This window comes from Lygodium microphyllum, chromosome 22 (assembly GCF_053477565.2).
Source record: "Lygodium microphyllum isolate KBCC chromosome 22, Lygodium_microphyllum_v1.1.10, whole genome shotgun sequence".
NCBI lineage: Eukaryota > Viridiplantae > Streptophyta > Polypodiopsida > Schizaeales > Lygodiaceae > Lygodium > Lygodium microphyllum.
In genome coordinates, this window is record NC_141156.1 from 31489504 (window position 1) to 31509024 (window position 19521).

General features: G+C 38.1%; 1 protein-coding gene across 1 annotated transcript; it reads right to left on the reverse strand.

The window, feature by feature from the left end:
* Positions 1-18132: 18132 nt before the first annotated feature.
* LOC148017004 (uncharacterized) lies at positions 18133-18774 on the reverse strand. The gene is made up of 3 exons (XM_087662717.1): positions 18693-18774; positions 18498-18599; positions 18133-18372 (listed from the first exon to the last, which is right to left on the reverse strand). Exons 1-3 carry the CDS (start codon positions 18735-18737, stop codon positions 18133-18135), a joined length of 387 nt encoding a protein of 128 aa, XP_087518843.1. The 5' UTR covers positions 18738-18774.
* Positions 18775-19521: the final 747 nt, after the last annotated feature.

Sequence of the window (19521 nt, forward strand, 5' to 3'; positions counted from 1 at the left end):
GTAAGCCAAAAATAACTCTCATACAAAGAAATAAAAGAACCCTATATATGGGTCTCAAACCAAACTCAAATAACTAAGGTGGCATACTAACTGAGCCACGAACTAGAGTAGATAAGGATAGCTGTCATCTAGCTATTATTCATGGGCGGTGTACCAACCGCATCTGCAAACAACTGACAAGTCGGTGACATAAATGCACAACGGTCACCCTGGCATATCAAGAGTGGAGCTCGATCTCTCAACACTCCCCCTTGAGCTCAATCCCAATTCCTGCACACCAAGCAGGTCTCTGAACTTGCGCAGCTTCTCTGCGCCCAATGCCTTCGTGAATATGTCAGCTACCTGATCCTCTGTGCTGACATAAACTAGATCAATAAGACCTAGTAAAACCCTCTCCCCCACATAGTGATAATGCACCTCAATGTGCTTTGTTCTAGCATGATAGACTGGGTTATTTGCCAAGTGTATACTACTCATGTTGTCACAATAAATGACAACTGGCCCATCTGTAGACTGATGCATATCATAAAGTAGCTTATGCAACCAAGCTACCTCACATGCAGCCATTGCTGCACCCCTGTACTCAGTCTCTGTGCTCGACAAGGCAACTGTGGGCTGTTTCTTGCTGCTCCAAGTGACTGCAGCACTCCCAAAAGAGAACACATACCCACTGGTAGATCGTCTATCAGAAATACTACCAGCCTCATAAAATAGCCCATACTGCAATGTGGACTTCACATACCCGAGTATACGTCTAGCCGCATCCAAATGCGATTTCCTTGGAGCTTGCATAAACTGACTTACCAATCCAACAACATAGCTCAAATCTGGCATGGTAATAGTCATATAAATCAAACTTCCTACTATGCATCTGTACATAGTAGGGTCTTCTAGAAGCTCACCTGCATCTGCGCTCAGCTTCACATTCTGCTCCAAAGGAACTGAAATAGGCTTATAGCCTGTCATCCCATATTTGGACAGCATGTCCAATCCATACTGCCTCTGCAAGAGCTGTATCCCACTTGGTGATCTAATCACCTCAATGCCCAAGAAATAACGTAGCTCTCCCAAATCCTTCATCTCAAACTTCTGCTTCAATAGCATTTTCACATGAAGGATATCTTCATCACTGTCACCTGTCATAATCAAATCATCAACATAAATGACAAGCATCATAATACCTTTCTCTGTTTTTCTCACATAAAGTGAGAAATCTGCCTTGGAAATCTGAAAGCCAATAGTGACAAGATACTGTCCTATCTTGTCAGACCATGCTCTAGGTGCTTGCTTCAAGCCATACAAGGCTTTCTTCAACCTGCAAACAAACTCAGGATGAACAGCATGCACATAACCTGGTGGCTGCTCCATATAGATCTCTTCTTGCAAATCACCATGCAAGAAGGCATTCTTTACATCCATCTGATGTAAAGACCATCCCTTTGATGCAGCCATAGCAATGACTGCTCTTACGGTTGCCATCCTTGCAACCGGACTGAATGTTTCTTCATAATCAATGCCATATGTTTGTGCATACCCCTTGACTACTAATCTTGCCTTGTATCTATTCACAGAACCATCTGCATTGTGCTTCACCTTATAAACCCACTTACAGCCAATTTCATTCTTACCTTTAGGCAAAGGTACCAACTCCCATGTAGCATTTTCTTCCAAGGCATCCATTTCTTCATCCATGGCTTTCTCCCATTTTTCTTTTCCCATGGCTTGCTCAAAAGAAGTGGATTCTGGTTCCTATATCACTTTGACCATATATGCATAGTGGATGGCTATAAATCCATCATATTTCAGCCTATCCACAGGATACCTAGCTCTGGTAGACGTACGCAAAGTAGGCTCACTTCCAGGTGCTCTCAAAACATCCCTGGTCTTCCTTACTCCAGGTGTAACAATAGAGGGGATACCCAACTCATCATCAATGCTCTGTTCTGAGCCACTGGATTCACCATCCACATAAGAGTGACTTGCATTCACATCAAACATGGGCTGATCTACCTTCTCTTTTCCTTTTCGTGAAACCTGCATACCACTATCTGCATTGCTTTGAGAAGATTCTCCTGATCTCAATCTGCCTGTCCATGGCGAAGAATGTGAACCACTGCTAGAGGACACTCCAGGTCCACTAATATTTTGTGACTGCTGCTGTGAATTCTGTGTAGCATTACCATTTTGTGCATCTACATCATCAATCACATTTACTGGTTTATATCAGCTACTCGTCTCATCAAAAACAACATCTCTGCTCACTGTAAACTTACGAGTATAAGGGTTATAGCATCTATACCCTTTCTGCACAGAGAGTAACCAATAAAGATGCACTTCTCAGCTTTTGGATCCAACTTGGATCTCAACTCATCTGGCACATGAACATAGGCAATGCAACCAAAGATTTTCAAATGAAAAATATCTGGTTTCCTACCAGTATACCTCTCCTCTGGAGTCATTCCATGTATTGCTGCAGTGGGAGTCCTGTTCATTATGTAGACTGCTGTAGCAACTGCTTCAGCCCAATAAAAATCTGGCAGGTCTTTTTCATTGAGTATGGCAAGAGATACCTCTCCAATATGCCTGTTTTTTCTTTCTGCAATACCATTTTGCTATGGGGTATGACTGCATGAATATTGTTGCTTTATGCCATGCTCCTGCAAGAACCTTGCAAGCTCATTTGAGAGGTACTCTCCCCCTCCATCTGACCTTAGGCATTTTATTTGCAGGCCTGTTTCTTTTTCAACCATAGCTTTAAGAGTTTTGAAATGCCCAAAAACTTCACTTTTCTTTTTCATAAAATACACGCAAATTTTTCTGCTATAGTCATCAATAAAAGTGACAAAATAATGACAGCCTCCAAGAGATGCAGCTTTAGTAGTCCACACATCAGAGTGGATTAATTCCAATGGCTTCTTACTCTCTTGAACATGTCTAGGAAATGGTTTCCTTGCCTGTTTTCCAAACTGACAGGCTTCACATACCTTATGCATTTCTGCAACCTTGAATCTAGGCAATCCTGCAACAATATTTTGGGCCTGCATTGATTTAAGTTGCTGTATATTAACATGACCAATGCGTTTATGCCAGATATCAATATCTGCAACTACACCGGTCCCATGTGGAAACATTGCTGCACTCAATTCAAACATGTCTGCATCCAACGTAAACATTCTGCCCTTCTTCTTTCCTTTTGCTATCAAGCGACCTTTATTTTTCATATCCTCAACAAAGCATCCATGAGGATTAAATCTGACCTGCAAGCCCTGTTCAACCATTTGACCAACAGAAACCAGATTCTTGGTGATATTCGGGACATGAAATACATCGGACAGGTATTCTTTTTCCCATCCTGCATAGACAAGGGAATTTTTCCAATCTGCACAATAGGATGTGCAGTATCATCATCAGTCTCCACAAATCCTAGTTTTTCCATTTTTCTTGCATCCTCCATCCATTCCGCATGACCTGTCATGTGGTTTGATGCACCTGAGTCAGCATACCATACATCGTTGCTTTCTTCTGCACTTGTCACAGAATTGTTCATGTGCTGCACCATAAACAAATGCTCATTTCTGTCATCACTCTGTCTACTAGAAGATGCATAATTTCATTGTTGCAGTTTTCCATTCATGATGTCATTCTGCTTTTTATAGCAGTCTTTAGCCATATGACCCATTTTACCACAGTAGTAGCATTCAACATTGCTGTTTGCATTTTGCCCTCTTTGCCATCCACCACGACCTCTTTGGCTCCCCTCGCCTCTAGAGTTACCACGTCCTCCTCCATAGGACTGGTTTTCTTGAGTTTGCTGCATATTCTGATTTCTACCACGGCCTCCAGATCGGCCTCCTCTACCTCTGCCTCTACCTCTTCCAGCATTTGAGTAGAAGACAGTTTCTTTTGAAGTTCCTCCTGAAGAAGATGCACCACCATTTCTCTGCTCCTCAGAAATTAGAAGAGCAATCAACTCCTCAAAATCAGGAAATCTTTCACGGACGGAAATGGATGTTCGAAACTGTGCATAATCCTTTCCTAGACCATTCAAGGTCACAGAAACTAAATCATCATCTTCTACTGGTGACCCAATGGAAGCAAGTGCATCTGCAATCTTCTTCACCTTCATGTGGTAGTCACCATTCTCTCCTCATTAGGTGAAAGGGGAATTGCAGGTGCAATAAGAGAAGTAACATCTGCTATAGTGACAGTCGAATCACCCAAAGCAATTGCTGAGAGTTGAAAGTCCACACAAAAAAATAGCAGCAGCTATAAGAACACTTCGTCGACCACCTGATGGAAACAATGGAGCATCCAAATTCCCTCTATCCAGTATGTACCAAATCACTTCTCTGGAAGTAGCGACAGTTTCAGAGGAGATTTTGTCGGATTGACATCGACATTACTTCTTTATCGACTTCGTTCAGCATTAATACATGGCATGATGACTTAGTGCTATAGTTCTTTGTTATTTCCTTGTTGTTTTCATATCAATTACAGTTTTAGTTAGATTTCCTTTCATGGTTGAATGCTTCATTACATAGGTATCAAAGCACTAGTTAGATCCTTTGTCAGCAGTCATTTTCTTGTACTAGATCCAGTTTAATAGACTAGGGAGAGCAAACCGTAGTTAGATTGAGTGACAGGACTTGATTTCATCAAAACCGGAGTTATATTTGAAGGTCTGCTACAAACAGAGTTGAAGATGGAGGTTGTTGGCACTACCCTGTGGAGAAATGGTGGGCTCCAGCCAAATTAGCAGGTCGTGACCAAGATTTGGACCAAAATTTGGAGTAAGTGGGACAAACTAAGAGCTACAAGACTTAGTGAAGATAAAAGTGGGGTTACTTTTCAAGAAGTGAGGGTTTCTTCTCTTTCCCTTCAAGCTTCCCTCAAGAATCCATGGCTATGGGCTGATCAAATCTTCTCTCCCCGACTTCTATCTTGCAAAAGGATTTGATAACTTCAATCCTTAGGTCTTGAGCTTCCATTTGAGTAGCTTGATAGCTATCTTTATGATTTTTTTTTAGCTGCCATTAACGAGTGTGTGCTATTGCGATCTACACCAACACACACTCCTGCCTCACGTGAAGGAATTTTTGAGATGAGAAGCTCTATAGAGCTTATACTAAGCCTCTACTATACTTGGCATTTGGTTCTCCTCAAGCTTGAGCAAGATTTCTTCCATCTTGGAGTTTTCCCTCTCTCAACAAACCCTAAGTATGACTGTTTTGGACAGCATCAAAGATTCTCAAGAATTTTGAAGCAAATCAACGGGATTTTGGTGGCAAATCATTCCTGAAGCACCCTCAAGTACTTGCCCTCAAGTCTTCATCAACATTGGCCCGACATTGAAGGGATTGGAGCCAACATTGGTCAAGGCAAGGTAATGGACAGCATGTACCTTCAATGCCATTAAAATTTTGGCTTCTTCTTTCAAATCTTGGAGTCTATATTCTATATTGGAGCTCTCTTCATTGGTCATTCATGCTCTACAACAAGTAGAGAAAGATTTGGTCTACATCTACCCTTCTTGAAGCTATTTGGAGCAATCATGGGAGTCTATGAAGCTGAGGCTTATTCATTGATGGAGCACTCTTGAATTTGGGCATTCTTGGATGAAATTGAAGAAGAGATCAAGCTCTATTTGCTGATGTCAAGCACTATTGATGAGAGGCTACTTCATCAACAACAACACTCTTCTCCTACAATCTAAAGAGATACACTAATCATTTCTAATCTCTCTTTAAATCGTCTTGCTGAACTTAGTCCAATTGTTGAAGAGGGATTAGATGATTAAGAAAGCCATGCAATCAATCAAATGCATTTCATGGAAGCCTATACGGTTAATGTAGTGATTGCTCAATGCATAATCTCTTCCATCAACTGAAATAATCATTTCTAAATGCCTCAAACTCTATCATAGTGATTGATCAATACATGTCCACTTCTATTCAATGAAGTAATCACTTCTTAGTGTTCCAATTCTCAATTTCTTTTGCCTAACCCTGACATTGATTGGTTGCTCTATTTGTTTCTTTGTATAAGTAAATTCTACCCAATGGTAAGTGAAAAGATTTGTTAAGCAGTGAGTCACTACTGAGGTGATCCCTTACCCATTCTCATTTCAATTCCAGCTTATTCTATTCAAATTCTTGCATATCATAAAAGGGCAATCAAATACTTCCCTCTTCCATGCATTTCATGCTGATTTTTAGAGCCTAGCATTGAACTGTCATGTATATGCCCACGAGGAAAAGTGGATGCCGGGAGAGTTGGTAGGACAAAAGAGAGGTGACCCTCCCCTACTGACGAGGACCCTGAAGGGGAGCGCAACCCAACTCGAGAGGGAACTTTGCACACCCCTCGAGTTTCTGATCCCACGCATTTAAAGTTTAGGTGCAGGTAAAAAACTCAAGACACAAGAAATCAGCCTACAGCATGATGTATTTGGTAGTGGTTACTTGATGTATTGACAAATGCTTGGCAACCATTGAATGGGCAAATGTATGGAAGGAAAATGCATGGAAGAAAGATTATGTGACAAATGTATGAAGGCAAATGTTTATGACAGATCTTGGGATGGCAAATGTATGGGACAAGGCAAATGTATGTTGGTAAATCCATGGCAAGGTATAGTGGAAAATGGTTGCAGTAAGATGTATGTCTCCTATGACAATGACACATTGGATCAGCATTGAAGTGTTGGGATAGAGTATGCAAGCAGGTCATCATTGATTTTGGCAGTCTACAGTGGATTACTCAGCCATTTTGGTTATTTTAGAGAGTATTTTTAGCTTGGGCATATGTATAGAGCTCTCTTACAGTTTATATGGCTGGTATATGCTTGAAATTGATGGTACAGGTCATTAAATGACTAGAACTAGGTATTCACTGGTTGGAGGAATTTCCAGACAACAACAGTAAACTACCTACAGAATTTTCTGTACTTATCCACTTTTGACACTTGATAGCTTATTTGAAAGGGGACTTCTCAAGCTTCAAGTAGAGCCAAAGAGTTTGTTATTTGGAGCTCTAGAACTCAAGATAATTGAGTTTTTCTTATGTTGTATATACAGGACAGAAATTGACTCATGGCAAGGAATAAGAAAAGAGACCCTGTTTTGAACACCATTAATGAAGAGATGAGAGAATACCAACATGAATGAAGTGAACATGATACTTCTCAAGAAGCTATATACCGTATGCACTATGAGAATGAAGAGGTTGATGCAAGCTCCACTCATTCCCCTATCAATCAACCAATGAATGGAGTTGAGATGTCTCATGCTTCTATAAACTCTAACAGTCTACAACAACTCTCAAATGATATTAAAGACATGAAATCAGGCCTTGATGGTATAAGGATGGGTATTGACAAGCTAGTGGCTATCTTTAGTGAAAAGATGTTACCTACAGCTAGTCCTAATGTTCCACACCCTCATTTGGCTGAAGAGCAACCCAAACCTTCTACTCCAAAGGTGGTAGGACAATTTGAGATTGGGGAATCATCAAAGGCTAAAGATTTTGCTCAACCCACTTCGTTTCAACCTCAGCCCCATCAATCAAAGGCCTATTCTCAACCACATGGGCAGGATCCACACGAGAGGGTTCAAGCAAACTCTAGGCATGAAGAAGACATCCACGGTTGCAATTCATTTTACAAGCAATTTTATCCCCAACCAAATGTTGGTGGGTATGAACAAGGGCATGCGAATTCAGCCCCAAACTCCTATGGACAGCCACAAGGGCATGTGAATTCAGCCCCAAACTCCTATGGACAGCCACAACACAATTCTCATAGTCAAATGTAGCCTAATAGGCCAAGCCCCTTATCCAATCATGGTTGGCCACAACAAAATAGTGGGCAGCAACCACCATTCAACACTCCTATGCATGGACAACCTCAAGGGTACCATGGACAGCCTCCCAATGTGAGAAACACCTATTTTCAGCCTCAAGGACATTATTTCCAGCCACAAGGTTATGGTATGCAGTATGGAAAGCAAACCCCATATGCACAAGGAACTTGGAATAATGAATCTCCTACGCAAGGCTCATTTGGTAACTCTTTTGGGCAGCACCATAATGGATAGCCACCTCAATATGAGAGAGAGTACAAAGAGAAAATAGTCATCTCAAATTTCAAAGGAGAGAATCCTTCACCCACGGAGTTGGAGGAGTGGTTTGACAAATTGGAGATGTACTTTTCCCTTTATCCAAGGCCCAAAAATGCTAAAGTGAAATTCGCAGCCCTTCATTTAGAAGGCTATGGACATACTTGGTGGAGATATATGACAAGGATGGGACATGATTTCTTATTTTGGGACGCATTGAAGAATGCCATGATTGAAGTCTTTGTTTCTCCCATCGAAAAGGAGCGCTTGGAGAAGAAATGGTATGCCCTTGAGCAATGTGGTCTCTCAGTTAGAGAGTACTCAAAACAGTTTTTAGACCTCTCAATGTATGTTCATGGAGTTTTTGATAGTGCCAAATTGAACAAATACATATTTGGTTTGGAATCTACCCTATCCTCCGAAGTTGGAGCCATGAATCCTACATCCTTGCAAGCTGCCATTCAATTGGCTAAATGTTATGGCAAAAAATACAAGGGTTTTTAGCCAAAAACAGGGCATTCATTTCAGCCTACATAGTTCCCAAAGACATCAGGCCATTATGGGCATGTTAGAACTGATTTTCAGCATGTTGGGAAGCCATCAAATGTTTTCAGAAACACCTACAGCAAGATACCAACTTTTTCCACTATTTATGGGCCAAAACAGAGCATAATTTCATATCTAATGCTGAAAATAAATTTGATGGAAAGAGGACTTATATTAGTGCCAAAATTTCAGCCCCTACCCAAGGCAAACATGTGTCCAATGACAAGCTCAAAGAAATGTATGCCAAAGGACTATGCTTCAAGTGTGGAGAGAAATAGTCACCCGACCATAAGTCTAAGTGCAAGGCTAAAAATTTGAAGGTTAGCATGATCTTTGAGGATGATTCTGATGCTGAACCTATTGAAAGAAGTCTAGCATAGCTTGAAGGCTCAACAACTCAAGAATAGATGCATGAAAACAAAGAGAGTATCCATGATGAGTTTTATGACCCAATGGATGGTTTCCCTTTCAATCCAGGTGATCATTACTTGGAATGATTTGCATCCCTCGCTATGTGCCATATCAAATGATGCATGGAGTGGTTCAAGAGGGGACAATACCCTACGCCTCAAAGGCCAAATCAAGGGAAGGAATGCTCATATACTCATTGATACGGGCAGCACACATAGCTTTATTAATTCCAAATCACTCAATGGGCTGAAATTGAATACTCATGATATGCTTACATCCCTCAAAATCCAAGTGGCAAATGGAGACTTTGAAAATAGCTATCAATGATGTCCAAATGTACCTATTACTCTTTCTCCATTGTGCACTACATCGGTGAGTTTAATCGCATTAGAAATGGGTCCCATTGACATTATACTTGGCTGCAATTGGCTGAAATCTTTGGGCAGATTTACTATGTATCTCAACAAGATGGAAATGGAATTTCAATGGTGTGGACAGCAAGTAACTCTACATGGTGTTGAAAAGAAGAAAATGGAGGTGCTCAACCCTAAGAAGATAAAAAAGGAGATCAATGCAAATGCATGTATGTTCACTATTCTTCTTTCCAAGGTTGATGGGGATCAGCCCTCTTCTTCTACCAATGACATAGATCCATGTCTTTGCAAGTTGCTTAAGGATTATGATGATATTTTTCAGCAACCTACTTCTCTTCCTCCTAAAATAGAACTGCATCATCCTATAGACTTGCTGCCCAACACCAAGCCCATTAACAAACCACCATATCGCCTCTCCAAAGTGGAAAGGGAAGAGGTAGAGCACCAAGTGAAAGAGCTATTAGAAATGGGTCTCATCAAGGCAAGCCAATCGCCTTTTGCCTCTCCGGTAAAGAAGAAAGATGTCTCTTTTTGCATGTGTATCGACTACCGCGATCTTAACAAGGTCACTATCAAGAATAGGTATCCAATACCTAGAATAGATGACCTCTTGGATGAATTGAAGGATGCTAAGGTATTCTCCAAGGAAATTGGGGTATCATCAAATACGCATGAAGAAGGGGGATGAGTTTAAAACGGCCTTTAGGATGGAAAGAGGCCTCTATCAATTTATGGTTATCCCTTTTGGTTTATCCAATGCCCCGGCCACATTCCAATCTCTCATGAACAAGATACTTCAACCCTTGCTATTTCGAACAGTTTTGGTGTTCTTTTCATTTTGATCTATAGCAAGAACAAAGAGGACCATTTGCAGCATGTAAAAGAGGTCTTTGACATATTGAGGAAGCACAAACTATTTGCTAAGGCAACTAAGTGCTCATTCATGACAAAGGAAGTTGAATACCTAGGCCACATAGTGGGAGAAGATGGAATCAAAGTGGATCATGAAGCCAAGCACTCATTAGGGGAGTTTTAAGGCCTCAAAAATGCCCTGTAAGTGATCTTAGAGAGAGAAAATATTTTAATAAATAATTTTTTTATATTTTTAAAAACTTTTATATTTTGGTAAGTAAATATATCAAAAATTATTAAAAAGTCATTGTCGTGATATTCTCATGGTCACATCAAACCTAGAAATCTAGGCCGCCATAAAGGTAACAAAGATTGTCATAATGAAGATCTTAGTGATCCTCATTAAAGTGAAAACTAATATTCAATTTGAATTTTGTTCGACGTTTGATTACTTCCCTCCATTCTCACTCTCTTCTTTCTTTCCCATCCTTACTAGTTTCTTCTTTCTTTTCCTTCTTATTTCTAATTCACATATTTTTTCAATCCAATCTTCTAATCACATCCTTAGCTATGGATCATTCATCCAATTATCTCTACAACTCTAGTAAAAGGCCTCTCTATCATCTTCGTATTGAGATGGATAGTGAGTATGAACCAATAAGGAAGAGAACAAAACCCATTACTATTATAGAGTCTACGAAACATATACTCAAGTTTGAATGAAGGAAGAATCTTAATCTTTGGTTAGATGGCAGGCTATATCCCAAAGATCCTAGCAAAAATAGCACTTTGTCTTTCTATAATAGCTCTTCATTGTTGAGGTTCATTAGTGATGGTTATAATGGGTTTCTAGGCTATACACTTAACTTGGTTGCCTCCCTGCCTACCTCACATGCAACAACTTATTCAGGGCACATCGAGAGTATTCTTTGGAAATATCAGTTCCTTCACTGAACAACTTAGTGTCAAGGGATGCCATTCCTTTCCTTTATAACGACATCCAGAGTTCTATTGAACTCTCAGTGTTGACACCTTGTGTTCAACAGTTATATGCTTCTTTCTATGAAGAATTGATGCAATAGACTAGATGCATAAGGCAACCATAGAGTTAGCCTCAGAGTTTAAGCAGATGGAGCAGCAGACACAAATGATTGAGACCTAGAGAGAAGAAATATCTTCTTTGAAAACTCACTTAGCAGAAGCTCACTTAGATGTCACTAGAGTTTCGGAAGAGAAAGAGAAAATGTCTAAAGAATCTCAAGAGTTTAAGACTCTTTTGGATACAAAATTGTTAGCTTTACAAACTGCTCACAATATAGTGGAATCCCAAGCTTCCGAGATTAAACAGTTGAAGGACCAACTGGCACAGTCACGATCCATCCCTCCAAGTCCTAGTGTCCCCATGATTCCTTCTATATCTCAACAGGACTTGGTTGTTCTCCAGAGACAGGCCACATTATGTCTGTTGTTTCAAGATAAAGTGGAAATATTGCATTCCATGATGGATTTATTATTTTCTACATTTGAGCAATTCCAAGAGTATGTTCCTTCTGACCATTCCTTTTTTTTCCACTATCAACTCTGCAGAAGTTGGCCTTCTATATTAAGCTCTCAACGATGGATCTTTCTCATCCAGAGGATGGTTGGAGTGGAACTTGGTCGTCTGATTTGCTGTCATAAGTTTTCCATATGGTCTTTGAAGATTCTGTAACGACAGATACCATGATGCTATCTTTTATGTATTTACGAGGTGATCTGTTAATTTCAAATGATGTTGATCTAGCTTGGTATGTAGGGGATGTGCTCTTACAAGCTGCCTTATATATAACCATTTGGAGTTGAGGATAGATGAAATGTTCCAATGCTATTCTTCTAAAGTGGCTACTTGCCCTGACACTCTATGGCATTCAATGATTGATTTGGTAGTCCTGAACCAATAACAAAATATATCTTCTACTCATGTGCAGAGCACTAATCAACTGAGGGGGGATCTCCTAGCTTATCTTTCCGAGAACTATCCCTTTGATTCATCCTTCTTTGATGCCTACCATCAATGATCTCTTTTAGGTCCCTTTGTTCCTAGCTTATTGTCTTATCAACAAATGGCCCATTGCTATGATGCTTATTTTTTCCTTTATCAATCCAACTCAGCAGCCATCTTACCTCTCCTTTTCCAACCTCAAGGTTTTCCTTAAATTCAAATCTTTACCTATTGTTCTTTCATTGAAGATCGATTATTTTCCCCTTCTCCGCCATGTCCTTCCCCATCTATCCATATACCTTCTATTTTTTCTGCTTATCAATTAACACCTTTCCTAGCTAATTTGCCTAAATTTCCAGCTACTCCTTCTTTAGCTTATTTCTCATTTTATGATTTTGTCTACCCATCTCTTCATCCTCTTTTACTCATTCCTCTTCCATCTCCTGCCACTTCTATTTCTCAACCCTCTCAGTTAGTTAGTGGGTACGAAGGATTTGACCAGCAGATTCTGAGAAGAAGAGGATCGGCCTCAACTGATTCTCTCACGGGACCACAAATTAATTGGCCATTAATTCCAGGGGACTAGACAACTGCTAGTCAAGTGTACTAAAATTACCTCCATTTTTTCCAACAATATTCACAATCTCTAGATCCTTCAGTATTTTGCTTGGTACCTAGCATATATGCATAGGCATTCCCATAACGATCAAAAGGCCATTCCAAAGCTTTGTATGAATGTCAATGTGAACATTGATTCTCAACAGTTGGATGTCCTATATTTTCATGCCCTTTGTTTACCTAGCAGATACCTTGTTTTGCTAGAATGGATGTGCTGCCTTCAATTCTTTCATAATCCTCCAAAATCTTTTGTAGATGAGTCTTTATCCTTGAATCACTTTCGTAATCATCAAGCCTTCAAGAGGGATCATCTTTACTAATACCCCTGAATTTATCTTCTATGCTTCTTAATGATATATATTTTTTAGAGGTGCCATTCAGATGGTTGTGTTTGTGTTTGTGTTGTATTAATTTGTATGTGATGAGTTTGTGCTGGTTGAATAATTTGTTCCAGAGCTCTCTTTTCAACGATTGATACTAATGGTGGATGGCAAATCTACGATGCAAAGCTGAAGAACCTCTTATATCCTTTATAAATTTGTAATGACTTTTTATTGTTTATAAGATGTGTTAATGAATAATGAAGTTTTCATTTAGTAGTATTCTTTCCTAGATACAGGTGATAAGTGGGGTCGTGGTTTGGGGTGATTATTGAAGATACTAAAGAAGATCAAATTGAGCTCTTTACTAAACTCATATTCTTCTTTTCCTTAGGTCGCGAGGACGCTTCCTTTCTAAGTGTAGGGATATGTTGAGAGTGGAAAAAGACTGAATTTTTGACTGCTGATTTTTGTTGTTTTTCAGGTCTGAATGGTTGATTCTTAATGGATTTAGAGTGATGTTTAGTTGTTAATAGAAGTGTTTGAGAGTGTTTTGGATGATATTGATTATGTTTTGGAAGCTCATGATGATTCTTAGTAGAAATATGAGGCTCTGTGATGTTCTGATACGTTTCGTTGAGGTTCTGATTGGTTTTGATACCTTCTGTTTAGCTTTTGTTTTGTTCTGATTTTCTTCTGTATGAAGCATGGATTGATGATTGATGAAGGTTGAAATATTTTGAAAGTTTATTTAATAGTTTTTGATAGTTTGGAATGGTTTTAGTATGAGTTATGAGGTTTTGATGTTCTCTGATGACCTTCTATAGAGCCTCTATCTCTGCTTTGTCTCTGCTCTATCTCTGCTCTATTTATGTTCTGTTCTGTAGATCTTCTATAAGTGTTCTATAGAATGTATGTGTGACTTTGGAAAATTTTTCTAACTTTTGGAAAGGATGAATCTAAGTTCAAAAGAGCTAAAAAAAATGGAAGAAGCAGCTGCTGAAGACTTAAGAGAAGATTGAAGTGACAGTGACAATAGTGAGCTATGAAGAGACACTATAGTGGCTCTCATGCCCTTTCATACCTCCCATACCTCTTGGGAGGATCATCCATGACCTAAGAGAGATTATTAAGTGTCATTCTTAAGTATTTTACTGAGGAGATAATGTACTATTGATAGAGAGAGAGAAAGAGAGTCAAAGATAGTCAATTCTATCAAAATAATGTATCCGTCTATGAGAGATTGAGAGAGAGAACTATGAAGACAATGAAGATGAATACTATGTGATTTATTTCCATTCAAAGTGGTGTTTCTCTTGTGTTCTCTTTGTCTATCAATGGATTCTATGAATAATATGAAGAGCATGATCAATTTTGTTGAAGATAAAGCCGTGGGAGATGTTTATTATGATGATACGTGAAGAGTTGCTATTTTCCTTATTTTGATCATTAAAAGAATGAAGCAAAAGATTGTTGATGTTACAAGATAGATTTTCTTGCAGTAGAATCCCTTTTTCCTTGGTGTCTCTCTTGGGGCTCCAGAAATCGACAAAAGGCTCTTAGAAATATTGAGAGTCTCAAACGAGGAGGAGGTGGTTGTAGTAAAAGAATCCAAGCAGCAAGGTATATTTTTTTTTCCACTTTAAAAATATGAAATATGACTTTGTTTATAATTAATTGTATTTATTTGTGATGTTGATTTTTCTTAGGTCTCTTCTTCAACCAAATGCAAGTGAAAGAGATTCTTTGAAAACATCTCAGTTTTATTACCTTCTTCTTCCTTCAGTAGTTTCAAAAGATATTGTGAAGAAGAAGAAATTTAAAAAGACAAAGAAACAATGCTTGGATTCATTTATAAATTATCATTCTTTGGATATTGAGTTAATGAAAAAGACACTAGATAATATTGGTATCAGCCAAGATGCTTATATACAACTTTTCCAGCTTTTACGATCAAATATGAAGCAAGGACAAGTATGTAATTACATACTTCCAATGTCATCTATGATTAGAACTATTAGACAAAGAGTAAATAACAAAGTAATGGAGATTCTGGGTGAGCCTTTCCATATCAAGTCTAGCTTCAAGGGCAAGAAAAAAGAAATTGTATTCAATGAATTTAACAATATTTTCCCTAACTTGCCCACCCTACAATGTTTAATAATTAGATTCTATGACTTGTCACTAGAAGAGGCACAAGGAGTGGCTAGATTTGTGGTTAAACTTGATGAAAGTTAGATTCTAAAATGTATAAAACTAGAGAGGGTCTCTATTATCTTGACAAATAAAGCACTTTCATTAGATCATTACAATCACTCAATGTCATTTAGTGTTCAATCAGAACACAACATTTGGTGGCTAGGAGAATTCGAAGTAGATATAGAGGATTTTGATATATTGTATTGGATTTTTCATCAAATACCAATACCTGATGTTATTAAGAGACAACAAGTAGAAGAAGAGCTATTTGTTAAAGGATTTGAGAACTAAAAGATTGAGTGGCACATAGCTGGCGACTTAAAGACACTTAAATGTATGTACAATGTATCAAAGGGATCCAACTCTAGATCTACTTGCCTATGCTGCATGTCCCTAGCGATAGAGTTGAACTCAAGCAATTGGAATAGAGCTCCCTCTAGGCACAACAAGGATCCACAGTTTAAGCCATCCTAGATATTCCTTTAGTGAATGCCCATATATGTACACTTCATGCGCTTTGTAGGATAATTGAAAAGCTTATTCATCTTTATATAGGATTTTCATGGAAATTGAAGCCATTATTAGTAGCTAGAATAGATTGTAAAAAAGTCTTATATGCAATTGGTTTGCATGGTGGTAATGTTGTTATTGAACCAGATCTTCAAAAGTCTAAGGATGGCAATTGTGTCCCCAAAAAGCCATCTAGTGGTGGAATGAAGGCTAGAAGGTTCCTAACATTAGGGGAGTTTTGAGGTCTCGAAAATGCCTTTTAGGATGTGGAGAGAGAGTGCTCTAGACCAATAAGAGCAAAGCCTCCGTAACGGAACTTCTAATTAAAAAAATTAAAAAATCATTTTACAAAAATATATAAATATGATAATATTACGAATTTGTATTTTTATTATGTATTTTTAGTCTCTTATATTCGTGATTATGACATATTTTGCATTAATGGCATAGAGTCTCGGCTACTTTTATTTAATGATGTTTCTAGATTAATAATAATGACTGATGTAATCGAAATTCAAATTGGTGAAAAGCATGGCGCTCAGTTTTTTCCCTCCTTTCTTTTATTCCTCTATTGTTTTTCCCTCCGTTATGATAGCCTAGTCCTCTCTCTCTCTCTCTCTCTCTCTCTCTCTCTCTCTCTCTCTCTCTCTCTCTCTCTCTCTCTCTCTCTCTCTCTCTCTCTCTCTCTCTCTCTCTCTCTTTGTGTGTGTGTGTGTGTGTGTGTGCATGTATCTCTCTCTTCTACCATGGATACAGAAATTCGACCTTCAACAAGGCGTCCAAGCTCCCAAATCACATCCATATCAGTGTTTAACTCATTCCAAACTGATGGAAGATGGATTCCTACTATCATTAGCAAAGGTAGTTGGATCACCATGCAACAAGCAAAACGTGGAAAAAGGCAAAGACATGAGAGTTTGTTTATCTCTGCTTGGAAGGGCAGAATCCGAGATTTTAAGCTTGGAGCAAATAAGAATAGTATCAAAGAGGTACTAGTGCAACATGTGTTCATGCATAGAGAGCTGTGTTTGAAACCTGGATCTTCAAAGCTTCCAATGCATAGACCAAATTGTAAGAATTTGATTCTTAAAGTTTTTCCTTTCTTAAATATGGTTTAGGTTTTTCCATTATAATATTTGTTTGTCTTGTAGATGTCTATCCCTCTAATCTTGAGGAATGGCAACCAGTGGAATCTATTATTGATGTTATTGATGTTATACATGGTTCAATTGGAGAAGAAATGTATAGAGGTAGAAAGAAGACAGAGCTTGCAGAGAATGGAATATTCTTTTATGACCATTCTTATGTTATTCCTATGCGGTGTTGCCAATGGGGATCAATAAAACTCCTTCCTTTGCCAGATTTTTCAAGCTTTGAGTGGCCTTTGCCAAGTCCAGCTACTAGTGAGGGCTATAGATGTAAGATATTTTCTGAGATCCAGAAAGCACTAAAATCTAATATCTCAAGTAGGCTAAGCAAAGTTACTTTATTTATGCCTATTAATATATTTATTGATTTCTTCTCTAATATGGAGATAAGAATAACAAAAACCATGCTTTCAGTGAAGAGACTAACATATGATCATATCATACAATTTGTTGATGAAGGATGGGATACAAGGACAGAAGGAAAAATTATATGTAAGATAGATCAAGACTCTATAGCTTGTAAATATATGATTGCTACTCAAAATTTTATCCTTAGCTTTTACTATAGTCGATGGCATTTTGTTGGTAGTAGTCTAGTTGCTTTAGACCAGAATCTTAATGACTTCAGCAAGGATCCTATTGTGGATCTTGATATTTGGTTCAATGAGGATATTATTGCAATCTTAAAGATCAGAAAATCATGTACGCTACATCAAGTGAGGATGGATTTACAAAATGAAGACATTGAACTACCATGCTCCTTTGTATTCCAACTTGACAAGAAACGAGTAAGTTTTCACATCATATTATATCTACTTAGATGTATATCAAGATCTCACTTTCTAACTAACAAACATTTGTAATTTATTTTTTGCAGATATCGAAAAGGAGAGAAAATAAAATACACTGCAATGACATTCAAGAAAAGATATCTTTACTATCAATATAAAATACATGTACAAATTTTGTAGCAGATGTCTATCTGCTATCTCTATGAGATATACAAGGGCTGAAGGGCAAATTTCTATATATGAAGGCCTACAAGGCGATATGGCAAAGCTATTTCTTTTTTGGAGAACTATCCTTTCTAGGAGTCCTTTTGCCTTGCTTTGATGTCTTGGGTATAGAAGGTGTTGAAGCTATGGATTTGCCTTCCGTGGTTATAGGCACCGCATCTCCTTCATGGTGCAAATCCCCACCAATCTCTGTTGTTGGTTGTATACAATTGACCATCATATACTTCAAGAGCTTTGCTCTGATGTACCAAATATGCTCAGATGTATAGCAATCCTTCGAAAACTGTCACACATTTATAGAAAAAAGAGTTTTAGTTCATTATTGTTCTTACAGTAGACTATATTTTTATCATCAATGGACTATTTGCAATTAATATCTATCTTAAAGTTTAGCATCTTTCATATTACCTTTACATGTTTATCATCATTAAGATAAACAAAGTTAACCATTCTTCTAGCATTTGCAATCACCCTCCAGCCACAAGAATGGCTATCATCCTGATGGGGACACTGCAACCACCAACACAAAGTAAAACTATAAAGAGGACGAATGGTAGTTCATAGAATAAACTCATGTTTCAATTATTTTAATGAATAACTTACCGCAACTTGTCTATATTGCATTGTTGCAAGCAAATCAGATGGCATAGGAGGTCTTTTCTCTAGCTCTTCAATTAATCTTTTGGCACCTCTGTATATAAAATATGTTGAAATTTAGAGTACTTACAAAAAAAAGAATTGAAATATCAAGGAGCCCTTGGATAATATAACTTACAATTTAGCATTTCCATGGCTTCCTTTCATAGAGTTGATTAAAAAGCATTGCTTATCCACAAGGTCTATTGCAATCAAGCTCCAATGAGAACTAAAAGCAATCATATCTCAACAAATTAGTAGGATAAAATCTCAAAAACTCTAATAGAATATTGAATCACTTACTTTTCATTATATGGAATTATAAGCAGCTCCAAAGTATGGAAGTCAATCAAATTGAGCCAGTGCTCAATAAAACTTGCATCAAGCTCATTCCTCATAAAGAATGAGACAGATGGATCAAAAACCTCAATTTTTTGTTGTATATCCAAAGGAAACTCATGCATTATACACCTAGAAAAGGCATAGAAATAGTGAGTATAAACAAGAAAAATCTTATTGCTAAAAAAATATCAAAAAGTATAAGTAATTATGGATGGACATACCTTAGGCCAGCAAGAATAAGAGTGTCATTTACTTCTCTTCTTTTATCCTTAAGAATCTGAACACATCCAGCATCAAAGGAGAGAACCTCAGTTCTTTTGCCTAAGTCACCAGGTAAGAAACAAAACACACTGAATCCTTTTGGATTAGTTGCTTCAAGAAGGGTGGCTAGCTCATTTTCAAAGGACTCTAGTTGCTCTATTTCCCTTTCTTCAACCCTTTGCTTCCTATACTC

Coding starts and splice junctions, on each gene's coding strand:
- LOC148017004 (XM_087662717.1), bottom strand. CDS start 18,737: ATGCCATCTGATTTGCTTGCAACAATGCAATATAGACAAGTTGCG. Junction 18,600..18,692: donor TGCAATATAGACAAGTTGCG/GTAAGTTATTCA, acceptor TGGTGGTTGCAG/TGTCCCCATCAGGATGATAG. Junction 18,373..18,497: donor ATGATGATAAACATGTAAAG/GTAATATGAAAG, acceptor AATGTGTGACAG/TTTTCGAAGGATTGCTATAC.